Raw genomic sequence first — 13,566 nt, 5'->3', positions numbered from 1 at the left:
GTAACATTTTCTTCTTTGAAGTTCCATTTTTATTATCCCATTCAAAATCTGTTGAAGTTACCCGATTTTCCAGGACACTCTCCCTTCTTTTGTAAACATGTATCTGCCTTATGACTTTTCTCTTTATTTCAACTTCTACCATCATACCTAAGAACTTTTAAAAATATATATTTTTCCCAATTAACAAAAATCTATTTTATTTCTCTCCCCATTGTACCACCATTCCACCAATGGGAAAAATTCCTTATAACAAATATGCAAAATCAACAAAATATATTTTTGCACTGGCCATGTCCAAACAATGTATAGTTCATTCTGCATCCTGAGTCTAACTCATCTCAGACGGGAAGTGGGTAGCATGTTTCATCATCAGTCCTCTGCAATTTTTGTTGATCTGAGTAAGTTGTCTTTAGAATGTTCTTATTTTATACATTCTTCTCTTGATTTTGCTCACTTCACTCTACATTGGTTCATACAGGTCTTTCCAGGTTTCTCTGAAACCATTTCTTCACTTGTTGCAGCACAATAGTCCATTGTATTCATACACCACAATTTATTCACCTATTCCCTACATGATGGGCACCTGCTTAGTTTCCAGTACTTTGCCACTACAAAAAGAGCTGCTATCAATATTTTTGTAAGTATGAATTCTTTTTCTCTTCCTTTGATATCTTTAGAGTGTAGGCCTAGTAGTAGCATCAAAAGGTATGTAAACATTGTGGGTACAGCTCCAAATTACTTTGCAGAATGACTGGCCCAATTCACAGTCCCACCAATAGTGCATGAATGGATCTGTTCTTCTGCAATACCTCCACCATTTGTTATTTTCTTTTTATGTCAACTTTGCCACTCTGATAGGAATGAGGTACAATCTCAGAATTACTTTTAACTGGTTTATATGGCCAGTCGTTGATACCCTGGATTTCTTTCTTAGAAACACAAATAAGGGTATCTGTATCAGGGAATAGATCTTATTCTTATAAATTTGAATTGCATCCTTATATATCTTCAGAATGGGATCCTTGTTAGAGAAACTTGTCACAAAGATTTTTCCCCCCAGTTACTTGCTTCCCTTCTAATTTTAGCTATATTAATTTGTTTGTTTTAGCATCTATGGAGAAAACTTTCAAATTTTATGCAATGAAAATGGCCAATTTTATCTTTTGCGATATTCTTTGACTCATGTTTGGTCATCATTTGTTCATTTACAGATCTTAAAAGTAATTTCAGCCCTACTACTATAAATTTTTTTATGACCTCCCATTTAATGTATGCTATGTGTCAATGTGATATGTTGATCTCCACCTAGTTTCTGCCAGACTGCTTTTCCGTTTTCCTAGCAGTTTTTGTTGAATTTTAGTGAATTCTTGCCCCAGGAATAGCTGGAGTCTGGATTTATCAAACACTGGGATATTTGCTTCTTTATGTCATGTACAATCTATTCTTCCGATTGCGCTGTTTCTTTTTTTTTTTTTTTTTAAAGCAATTGGGGTTAAATAACTTGCTCAAGGTTACACGGCCAGTTAATTCTGGGTGTGGTGCTAAGTATCTGAGCCAGGATTCGATCCCCAGGTCATCCCGACACTGGGGCTGGTGCTCCTTCTCGCTGAGCCACCCGGCCACCCCTGCACTGTTTCTTAATCAGTAACAAATCATGTTTAGAATTACTGCTTTATAGTATAGTTTGAGATTTGACATTGTTAGGGTCACTTCCTTCCCATTTTTTACATTCTCTTTCCTCTTAAACCTATTCTTTGTCCTCTCTTCAGTCTCTAGTTCCTTGATTCCTGTCTCTTCTCCCAGTTTTACAGCCCTGTTGTGGCTTTACTTTTCTCCCTTCACAATACCCTCTATTTAACCAGTTCAACTATGCGTTGGCTGCACCCCTGAAAAAGTTTTTTTTTGTCCTATCTCTACTTGTACCCAGCTAACTTCCAACCCTGTTTTGTATTCACTTACTTATGGTAGCAATTTCTCATGGGATGTTGAAAGCCACTTGAGAGAATCACACAACCATGACACATTGGTCTACCAGAAACAACATGTGCTGTCTAATTTCAGCTGGGTCTAAACTCCATTCTTTCTCATCTCTAGGATTTTATGACACTGTTTTCTCCTAGTTCTCCTACTGTAGGCAGCTAAAGTAGATACTGATTCTGGAGTCAAGCAAGTTTTAAAGTGAAATCCACCCTCAGATACTTACTAGCTGTGTGACTTTAGGGAAGTCACTTCACCACAGTCTGCCCCAGTTTCCTCAACAGTAAAATGGAAATCCATTTAATCATTTTCTTTTCTCTCTCTTTACTACTACAGATTCTATTGGGGGCCCTCTTCTCTTATCTCTCTATACCACTGTCATTTGGTAATCTCAATAGCTTCCAGGGATTCAATTGCTAAATCTATTCACATGATTATCACACCTATTTATTTAGCTTTAGCCTCTTTCAGACCTCCACTCTAGTATCAAAAACTACCTATTAGACATGTAGAACTGAATGTCCCATAGATATCTCAAATTCATCATGTCCAAAACATATCTTTTCTTCCAATCTTTATTTTCTTCTCTATCACTTTTGAGGTTTCCACCATCTTCCTCTTTACCCAGGCTCACAAAGAGTGTTTCCTTGACTCCACACACACTCAACCCATGTATCCAATCTGTCGCCAGGTCTTTTTTTCTATCTTCCCAACATCTCTGACACATAGATCCTTCTCCTCATTTATACTGCCATCAACCCTAGTACAGGTCCTTATCACCTCACAACTGGACTATTTCAAAAACCTATTTGTTTGTCTCCCTGTTTTATTGTCATTCCTCTCTCCAGTGTATCCTTAACTCAGTCGCCAAAGTGATCTTTCTTAAGCATAGGTCTCACTATGTCATCCTTCTATTCTTTTTTTTTTAAGCAAGTGGGGTTAAGTAACTTGCTCAAGGTTACAAGGGCACTTATTTCTGGGTGTGGTGCTAAGTATCTGAGCCCGGATTCGATCCCCAGGTCATCCTGACACTGGGGCCGGTGCTGTTACTCTCTGTGCTACCTGGCTGCCCCTGTCATCCTTCTATTCAATGAACTTTATTGGCTTCCTAATACTTCTACACTCATAAAATCCTTTGTATGCCTTTTAAAAACCTTTGCAACTCAGTCCATTCGGACTTTTCTAGTCTTCTTACACTTTACTCCCTTCCACTGATTTTATGATCCCACAACTATGGGATCTTAATAAACCTCCCACACCATACTCCATCTCTTAACTCAGTGCCTTTTTGCTAGCTGTCCCTGATTCCTGGAATGTTCTCCTTCCTCATACCCACCTCTTTGCCTCACTGGCTTCTTTCAGGACAACCCAAATTACATCTTTTGTAAAGGGATTTTCTCAGTCCCCCTCCTTCCTTTACACTAACTTCCTCCTGAGATTACCTCGTTTCATAGTGAACATATCCATTATGTCCATGGTTGTTTACATGTTTTCTCCCTCGTTAGGATATGACCTCCTTCAAAACATGGACTTTGCTTTTTGCCTTTTCTCTGTCTCCAGTATTTTGCACTGTGCCTGGCCTAGGAGTATTTAATACATGATTGTTGGTGATTATAATTAAGGGGGGGGCTTCTCTTTAAAGACTAATTCTTCCCTCCTATTCCTTAATCTCTCTCTCTCTCTCTCTCTCTCTCTCTCTCTCTCTGTCCCTCATCTTCAATCTCACATTATCTATTAGCTTGTTTCATGATATCTATAACTATGAGCAGATATCCTCGATTCTTCAAAACTCGACTTTTTCATCTCCACTTAAATTATCATCCTAAATGTCTTCTCTTTTTCACAAACTCGTAGCAAAAGTTGTCTCTACTTGTGATTTCTTCTTCCTGACCTCTACTTTCTTCCCAACCACTTATAACCTCTGACTTCCAGCCTCACCATTTGACTGAAACTGCTGTCTATAAGGTTACCAATGAAGTTTTAATTGCTAAATGCCATTGTCTTAGAAATACTGTGGCTTAGAATTCATCCTGCTTTATCTCTCTGCAATTCTTGATACCACTCCCTCTTCCTGGAAACTCTGCCCTCCCTTGGCTTTTATGACATTGCTCTTCTATGGTTCTTCTGTTGCTTGTCTGACCACATCCTCAGCCTGTTTTGCTGAATCATCAACCATCTCTTATACCCTAAACATGAGTGTCTCCCAAGGCTCTGTGCTGGGCCCTCTTCTCTTTTCTCCATACTTAACTCTTTACTGACTCCCATAAGTTCCATGATCATCTCCAAGATTTATTTATTCAGCTCTAATCTCCCTTCTGAATTTCAGTCATACATCATTATCTTCACTGGACATTTCTTCTGGATAGCTTTTTAGCACTTTAAACTCAATGTTTTTAAAACAGAACAAATTATGTTCTTCTCCAAACACATTCCACTTCCAAATTTTACCTTCTCATTAAGGGCCTCCTTGTTCTCCTAGCTGCTCAGGTTTGCAACCATATAGTTATCTATCATCACTCCTATTCAAGCAGTCACCAAGTCTCAAGAACTCAGTATTCAAACATTTAGTCCATCTTTCCCCATCTCTCCATTTATATTGCTATTACTCTAAAATGGAGCCTCATCCCCTCTTGCACGAGATATTGCAATGGCCTGTTAATTGGTTTCCCTGCTTATTGTTTCTTTCTTTCTTTCCACACAATTTCCAAAATAATCTTCTTAAGGCACAGGTCTGACCATATTACTCCCCTGCTCAAAAATCCGCTATGTTTTTCCATTACCTCCAATATAAGATTCACATTCCTTACAGCCCTCTGCAATCTGACTCTGCTTTACCTTTGCAGACATCTCACATTACTCCTTTTTATGCATTCTATATTCTAGTTAAGCTAACCAATTAGGTATTTACTCTTCAGAAGTTAAGATTCCATTGTCTGTGTCTGTGTGGTCACACATATCTGGAATGTACTCTCTCTTCATGGCTACCTAACCCAGGCTGTCTTCCATGCTCAGAAAGGACTCTCTCTTCATGTTTACCTTGTTTCCTTCAATGATCAACTCTGGTCCTACCACCTTACAAAGTTTTCCCCATTTCCTCCAAGTAGTTAATGTTTCCCTCCTCCTCAAATTATATATCTGTCTCTATGTTGCAATTACTCAGGAGAATATAAGATCTTTGATGATAGAGACAATCTTTGTAATTCCAGTGTCTAGCACAGTGCTTTATATATAGTAACTGCTTAATAAGTGTTTATTGACTGAATAAATTAATATTGCTTGTATAGAAATATTCTGTTCACTAAGAAAGAATTAGAGGACCTATATTTGATTACACTGTATATACACTGTCATAGAAACTATTATCAACCAAAATACCATTTATCTGAAGAGTAGATTTCAAATAATCTCAACCATCTGTAACATACCTTTGATTACTAAAGTAAGTGGACAAAAGGCCTCTAAATACTGGTCAAACTCCAGCACTTGAGTTATGTGACTTACCCCTAGAAGAGACCTTGACACACTCATAGCCTATTTACTTTTATAACACACCATTCTATCAAGTTTGGTGATTGGGTTTCTCAGATTTCAGCATATTAGGAGGGGCAATAGAGAAGGAGTGTTATTGTTAAAGTTATACACACTGACAGCAGGAGAAGGAATGCTGCCAGTGAGAGAAGAGAAAAAAAAAACCCACTAAAACACAAATCCTATCTATACAATGTATTACACCATAGGATGAGGAAAAGTATTTATATTGAACCTGAATCATCAAAAAGTTACATGATATTCAGCAGCCTTTCTTCCTCAGGAGAAAGGACTACTTCAAAGGCATAAAACTATGATTCTTTAACAAAAAACTATAATACATGCTTTTTAACAGTTCCCATTAAGTTTCCCTCTAAGTCCAAATTAAAAAGGGGTTTATCTATACCTAAAAAAGCTTTTTGTTCCTTTCCACCCTAGCCTCCATTTGAAGTGGATGCCTGAGATTATACTGAAATTTCACAGGCAACATAAAGTCTATACATTACAGTGAAATTGATTTAGAAATACCAAAGCAGCTAAGCCCCTTTAATAGGCATCCCCAAAGAGAGATCTTTGTCTGCTGCCTTTTTATTGTGGGCACTTGAGAGTGGACAAGAGAGAAGGGAAGAGTTACTGGGTCTGTCTACTGGGTCCCTATGAACAAAGAGTAACACTGCTCCCCAGAATGTACACAGGGCCTCAATTCTAAGAGCTAAGATTCATTGCTAAGGAAGTAAAGCAAATTGAATGGAGAAGAAGCAGGAAAACAGTGTATCCACTGTGACAATATAAGAGGAAAAATTAATGAGAATGAATGAGCCAAGAATCTTGATGGACAATTAGAATGAGTCACTGAAAAATTGTTATTTTATGTGCCAAAATTGATTTATATGTAAACAATTGATAAACAAGTTTGTTTGGTTATGCTGATGTTCTATACTCAATTTAATAAAACATGTAGTTTTTTAAAAAGAGCTCTTATCACTATCCTATCTTTTACCTCCTTAAAACGGGGCAGGTAGTCTCATTTTTATTTTATGGGGAGAAAACATTAAGAGGTTAAGAAAAATACCTAAAAACATACAGTGAACCAAGTGGATCAGCACAAGGCCTAGGGCTTAGCTATTCTGACTTGAAATCTAGTGTTCTTTCCTTTAGACAAATGCGCCATCTCAACCCTCTGTCTGTGCTGTGCTTTCCCTCTCTCCCCCAGCTCAACTCAGCATAAATCTGTGAGGACGCAGCACCAGGTACACAGAACAGACAGATTCGCTGCCTTTTGTCCTTACCTGGAGGTTGCAAAACACTCTTGATAGCATAGACCACGCCATTGGTTGCCATGATGTCAGTCTCTGCAACAGGTTCTTTGTTGACATTTACAACAGAATTTTTCTAGGGGAAAAATATTTTTAAAAATCACTTTGATACACAAATAAGGGGTTCTTCATTAACATAACCCAGATAAATAGTGAATTCAGGAGAAAAGATAATTAGAATCCATGGAGAATCCAAAAATCTTTACTGCTTGTCCTTGTTTGTACCTTGAATATACAACAATTAACCAAAAAATCATTCATTAAATGCCTATTATGTGCTAGTAATTGTGCTAGATACTGGGTATACAAATACAAATAAAAGTATGCAGAAACTACATACAAAATGACATTTGTGGAGATGCCACTAACAGTTTCAGGGTGCCAGGAATTTGAGTTGAGATTTAAAAGAAGGTGAGGATTCTAAGAGATAGAGGTGAAAAGAGAGTGAATTCCAGGCATGGTGTATAGGCAATGCAAAAGCATGAAGGTGGGAGAGGGGGTGTTCATAAGAAGGACAACATGGAGGTCTGTTTAGCTATATCATCAAGTATGTGAAAGGAAGTAATATATAAGTCTGGAAAGGCAGGTTCCAAAGAGGTTAAGTGTAATTGTATCCCCTTGAGTCTCTGTTGCTAATACTTTGAAGGACCATACTGAACAAAGAAATGGCCCAGACATCACGGATGTGGAGACAGATGGAGCATCTTTTTAGTTTACAAGCTGTAAAACAGTCAGGAATCAATAGACTCAGAAGTCACAGAAGACTAGTGAGACAGTGAATAGGAATCTAAAACGAGCTTTATTGTCCCTTCTCTTTCCCTTCCAGAATCTGGGCATAGTCTAAGCAGACCTACACATGACCATGGAACTGCATGCCTGGGATACCTTTCCTCCTCACCTCTACCTCTTAGAAACCCTGGCTTCCTTCAGCGCTCCACTCCACAGCACCTTCTGCTTGAGGCCTCTCCCAGCTTTGCTCCCCCCTCCCAGCTGCTAAAGATTACCTTGTGCTTACTTTGTAGATCTCCCCTTTTAAAACAGATGGGTAGAGACTATTTTCACTTTTTCTTTGTACTCCCAGCACTTAGAATAATGTCTGGCAATACTTGGTATTAGCACTAGTCTGTAGTAATCAGCATCTATCTAATGCTTTGAGGGTGCCAAAATGTCTCACATATATTGTCTCATTTGATCTATGTACTTTCTCTTTATTCATAATGACAGGCTGTTTCTGCTGAGGAAAACTGTGGATCTCTATTTCAAATCCTTCCTACACCCAACTTTCTGCATACATTGTCACTTTCATGAATGTGGCTTTTTGTTATCTGGGGTTCAACAGTGATGTGGTGCCCAGGCAGGGTCTAATTTAGCTTGAGTTTGTATAAATAGCTACTTATGGATGCATAAAAAATAAAGGAACACTTACCGAACTGACTTCCAGTCTATCACCTTGTAGGGACTTTAATCTCACCAGGGCCCCAATGGCTCCACTGACCAAGATCTCATCCCCTATGTGATATTTTAGAATGTTGGCAAGTTCTTTAGCATTTCCTAAGAAAGTAATTTGGACAGGAAATTAAATCTAGGGTTCGTTAGGAAGACAAAAGACACCAGTCAGGATTAATGAATGGAGAGCCATGCTATATTGATGATTGTCAAAAGTGTTTAGAGAGTTATTAACCACACATAAAGATATAGAGAACAAATACGATGCCATGGCGCCTTTTCTCTGGGGGACTTAAAATCTATGACAAATGTCACTGAAAGAAACAGTTACTCAAAAAGACCCCAAAAACAACAACCAGGAAGCTGCTGACAAGTAGTACTCATTCCTTATTGTTTTCACCCAAACCGTGATTAAAAACCTACGAATATTTACTGAGTTTTACATCCTCTGCCCCTCTACATTGTTAAATTACATTCGAAACAAATTGAGCTGCTACCTTCTCCTATGCGATATTGTTCCTATGAGTGTCTATTAGAAGAAATGTGAGAGTGAACTCCCACATAAGCCAGTGCAATGTTTTGCATGCCAAATAAATAAATAAAGCTGTCCTAATTCTATTTTGTAAATGGAGGAACAATCATATCTTTCTAAGCAGTAATGAAAAAAAACTAGTGCTTTTGTGCATTTTGATATATCTGAGTTCATTTTTCTACAATGTAACTCTTTTGACATGGCTAGGTTTCTCATATTATCCTAGTTTATGAACATCAGAATGCTAAATGACACCGTGTTTAAGTTTTGTGTTGCAACAACAAATGGAATAAACTTGAATTGTGCTGCAGACAAACAAAGAAACAATAACAAGATATCTAAAAGGGGATAATATTAACTATTTTTGGAACTATATATAATTTCAGTTTGGGCAGCTGCCCCTTCCACCTATCTGACACATATAGAGATTGTATCTCATCTCTAATTTAATAGATAGTACTAAAAAGTCACCTGACTAATAAATCTAATTGTTTTTCCCTCCAAGCTCTCTTCTATGGTTGTTCATTTGTTTCAGTTATGTTTAATTACTTATTACCCCCTTTTTGGGGTTTACTTGGCAAAGTTATTGGAGAGGTTTGCCATTACCTTCTCCAGATCATTTTACAGATGAGGAACTGTGGCAAACAGGGTCTTGCCTAATGTGACTTGCCAAGGGTCACATGGCCAGTAAGTATCTGAAGCTAGATTTGAAGTCAGGAAGATGTGTTTTTCTCATTTCAGGTCTGGTACTCTATCCTCCGTGCCATCTAGCTTCCCAAGATCTTTTGTATACTAGTGCATACTGTCTCTCCTATTTAACTATTTTCATGTCTTCAAAGTCAAGGGAGATTAATGAGCAAAGGAGGAATCAATTGATTTTCCAGATTGGACAGGGTGAATGAACTTTATCAAGTTGCCAGTCTTACCAATTAGTCTAGAAAGGATTGATCAAGAAACTAATCTTCCAAGTAAATCCTTGGCAAGAACCACCTGCCCTATACCTATCTCCATTCCAAGCCTTCATACTATTTCTAAGATTACAAAAGAGTTACAATATAAAGTTAGGAGACTTGCTTTACCTCCATATCTCAGTTTTACATTTGAAAAATAGGCTATTTGTTATTTATTATAATAATTATTGATATTGACATAGTACCTTAAAGTTTGCAAATCATTTCACATCCATTAACTCGTTTACACCTAACAAACAACTGTTTTGTAACATAGGTACTCTCAGTATTATTAGGCTCAAAGAGATTACATGTCTCGGACATGATTAGATAGCTAATAACCCAATTCTCTGAACTTGGGTCTTTCTGACTTTGTCTCTCTGACTCTCTCCACTACATTATCTTGCCTCTCTAATAATGATGGTAGCAAAAAGAGACATTTATGCTGTGCTTTATAATTACAAAGTGCTTCATTTACATAATCTTGCTTGATCCGAATAGCAACTATCTGAGATAGGTAGTCAATTTGTCAATAAGTGTTGATCCAGAACTAGTGTCTAGCCCAGTGCTTAGTATTATGGATACACCAAAACAGTGTATGGCTTAGTTCTTGACCTTAAGATTTACCATCTCACACTTTTCTAACAAAACTATATTGCCTTGAGATGCACAATGGGATGCATCTGTCTGATGGCAGTTCACAGCCAGGAGTGTGAATGTTATTTGAAATTCAGCTCGAAGTTGAGTCTAGCCTTGCCCTAACCTGCTCAGTCCCAAAGCTCACTGCTGTTCTGAAGCTGGGAATGAGTTGTCACAAGCATGACTCATGTTTCTGGGAACTAAATATTTGCTTTAAAAGTCAGAGACTTTTCCAGCTTCCACATCTGGGATGCTTCATCAGAAGAGTGACTACCACTAGGTATATACAGTAGTGATATATTTATACTTTCTACACTCAAATGCATTTTCTCTCCAAGATTCTGGTTTCCTTAGAAGAATAAACAACTATTATCTGGGAAGAATGTAGATATGCTAAGATTGGTGGTGAGTTGGGTATTACCCCCTATAGTGCCTCCTGATCATCACAGTGCAGCATTCCTTCTGAACCATGTCAGTATTTTGACGTACTAGGTAAAGCATCCCATTGCTTATATCAATAAGGCTACACAGATGCTTCCAAAATCAAGCATAGGAATCCTTTTTTTTTTAAAGTCACTAGCTGCCTCCTAATCTCAATTGAGTCTGATATGTTATCAGTCAAATGGTTGAATTTCTCTGATGGTCATTTATAGCTCATTTGTACTTTTATAATACTCTGGAAAACTCATATTACTATTAAGCAATAGAATCTTTAAGCACCAAGGAGCCATATCCTACATACAAAAATTGATGGATCTGTGTTTCCCTGCAGAAAGAATAGACTGCGGGTGGCCAAAGACAGAGACAAGAAGACTTAGGAGTCTAAAGTTTCCTCAGAACTGGACAGAGTTTAATTCTGAGTGTTTGTGTATATGTCCTGACCATACACTGAGGAATGGCATTCCGCAGTGGCCAGAAGTAGCAAGATAATTGTATTTGGAGTCATGGAATTGGGGGGAGGGGTGGTTCAAATGTTTCAAATATACTTAATATTCACTTGTTATCATAGGTTTATAGATTCAGAGCTGGGAAGGACCTCATCTCATCATCCCTTTAGTTCAAGGCTTTCATAGCTACAGAAACTGAATCCCATGAAAGTTAAATGATTTGTACAAGGTTATACAGATCGTATGTGGGATTTTAATATGAGTTCTCTGATATTGCTCTTTCCTTTGTACCTATGACAGTGTTGCCTTCTGGGTTCAAATTTCAACTCTTGTACTTACTACCTGTGTGATCTTAGGGAAGTATGATCACAGGAAGATTTAGGGAATTCTTAGGGAAGCCCTTTCCACACCTTAGTTTTATCATGTGTAGAATGAGGGGGTTGGGCTGGTTGATGTCTGGGGTCCCTTCTTCCAAATCTATAATCTGTTGATACTCCACATAGACAATTGAACGGCATAGACCATTATAAAAATAAGATAACATTTTGCCTAAAATATTGAGGCATCATAGTTGATCTAGGTTTGGCTTTGTGTGAGGATAGGGAAATATATTACATAGCTTTTATAACACAGGAAAAAAGTGGGGAACCATCTTCTTTTCCTCTTCCATAATTATGCTCTCAGGAATGGAGGTTCAACAATTCCTATCTGCATTAAGAAACTTATTTCTTTTTGAAGAGGTAAAATGGAAATGGTTGCTGTTGAGAATGAAGGTGAAGGCATCCTCTTTAGGAAGATGAAATAAGGGGGCTTACTGGACAATGATTAACTAATCTGGGAAGACACCTGCCTGTTGGTTTGGAGAGTGGGGAAATGAAGTTGGAGGAAGTTCAAGCTCAGTCATTTAAGAGACTATAAACTAAACTTTCTGCTTTCCTTTCATAAAATAGTCACATGAGTGATAATGGAGTGTGAGTTCCAGAGTTTGGATTGTGTCATTCCTAACTGTTGATGCTGTTAAAAAAGGAAAGATCACTAACCTGGGATGAGTTGAGGTAAGTCTGCCTAGAGGAAGGTGTAGGTTAGAGCAGACAGGGGCTTTGACTCTATAAGTACTAGGTGATGACTAAGAAGTAGGACAAGGCAATGTGGTGTAGTGGACACAGTGGGCCTCAAAGTCAGGTAGAGAGAAGTTTAAATCCTGCCTCTGACATCTACTGGCTCTGTGACTCTGAACAAATCACTTAGCTTCTCAGTGTTCCAGTCACCAAAAAAGCTCCCTACCACCTATGAAATCTCTAAACTAGACCAAACTGTCTCCTCTCTCCACCTCACCCCTCTAAATAAAAGAAAGAGGGAGAGAGGCAATGTGTTCTAGTGGATATTGGACTGACCTTGGAGTAAGCAAGACCTGGATTCAGGTTCTTTGACACATACCAGTTTCATCATCAGAGTTAAACCCCTTATCATCTTAGTGCTTCCAGACATCTGTCTAAGAGTACACTGTTACCACTGAGTAGTAGCTGGTCTGTAATGTGAAGGAAGTTTCCACACTGAGAGTCTGCCATCTGGATGATATCACAAGTTCAGCAGAGAAAAGCCAAACCAAATCAGAACAACAAAGAAGGAGCAGAAATAAGTAAAGATCAGAAGGTGGTTTCCTATTCATCCTCTAAACAAGACCTCACTTAGCCTAACTGCTAAATGGACATAGCTCGATGAGAAATTATAGTTTTGGAGATCTTCCCATGTTTTTTTTTCTCTTGAGAGCCACAGTTGGGGAATGGAACAAACATTTATTAAGCAAATCCCTGAGAGAAAATAGCTCCTCAGATCCTGAATGTGTGGCAATGTGAAGTACATACCCATGAGTTTATTCAGCTCCCCTGGTGGCAGAGCCTGGAAGGCTTCATTTGTTGGAGCAAAGATGGTGTAGGCACCTTCTCTGTTGAGGGTTTCTGTCAGACCTGCAGTTTGAATGGCAGCCACCAGCATGCTTGGGAAAGACAGAGATGACAACTATTAGAGAGTTTTTCACATCCTCCACAGAGGATGGGGGAGAAGAGGTGGAATGTGGATGACCGAAACGCACAATTCTCAGTTTGAACTCCTAGCATTAAGCTCTCCCTGCTAAGATTTTTGTAAGAGCTGCTCAAAAAGAACAGCACAGTCTGGTTTGAATTTGGCCTCTTCTCTCTCCTGGCTCTCTCTCCTGACTCTCTCTCTCTCTCTCTCTCTCTCTCTCTCTCTCTCTCTCTCTCTCTCTCTCTCTCTCTCTCTCTCTCTCTCTC

General features: G+C 38.4%; 1 protein-coding gene and 1 long non-coding RNA gene across 3 annotated transcripts in view; one reads left to right on the top strand and one right to left on the bottom strand.

The window, feature by feature from the left end:
- Positions 1–13,566, bottom strand: part of TGFBI (transforming growth factor beta induced) — a 63,651-nt gene that overhangs the window by 6,003 nt on the left and 44,082 nt on the right. The window contains exons 12-14 of the mRNA XM_069091888.1: positions 13,141–13,271; positions 8,248–8,372; positions 6,795–6,897 (exon numbers count right to left, since the gene is read on the bottom strand). Coding sequence (XP_068947989.1) covers positions 6,795–6,897; positions 8,248–8,372; positions 13,141–13,271 — 359 coding nt within the window. The remainder of the gene's footprint in view (positions 1–6,794; positions 6,898–8,247; positions 8,373–13,140; positions 13,272–13,566) is intronic.
- The window catches only part of LOC138164245 (uncharacterized), a 102,199-nt gene that overhangs the window by 78,999 nt on the left and 9,634 nt on the right, over positions 1–13,566 (top strand). For both annotated transcript variants that reach the window (XR_011169016.1, XR_011169017.1), the window contains exon 3: positions 479–637. This is a non-coding gene — a long non-coding RNA (uncharacterized lncRNA). The remainder of the gene's footprint in view (positions 1–478; positions 638–13,566) is intronic.

Source organism: Petaurus breviceps, unplaced genomic scaffold (assembly GCF_028583685.1).
Source record: "Petaurus breviceps papuanus isolate PSGF00001 unplaced genomic scaffold, PetGlider_PUasm1.0 189, whole genome shotgun sequence".
NCBI lineage: Eukaryota > Metazoa > Chordata > Mammalia > Diprotodontia > Petauridae > Petaurus > Petaurus breviceps.
The sequence above is the reverse complement of the archived record's forward strand: the minus strand, read 5'-3'. Positions and strand labels throughout refer to the sequence as shown.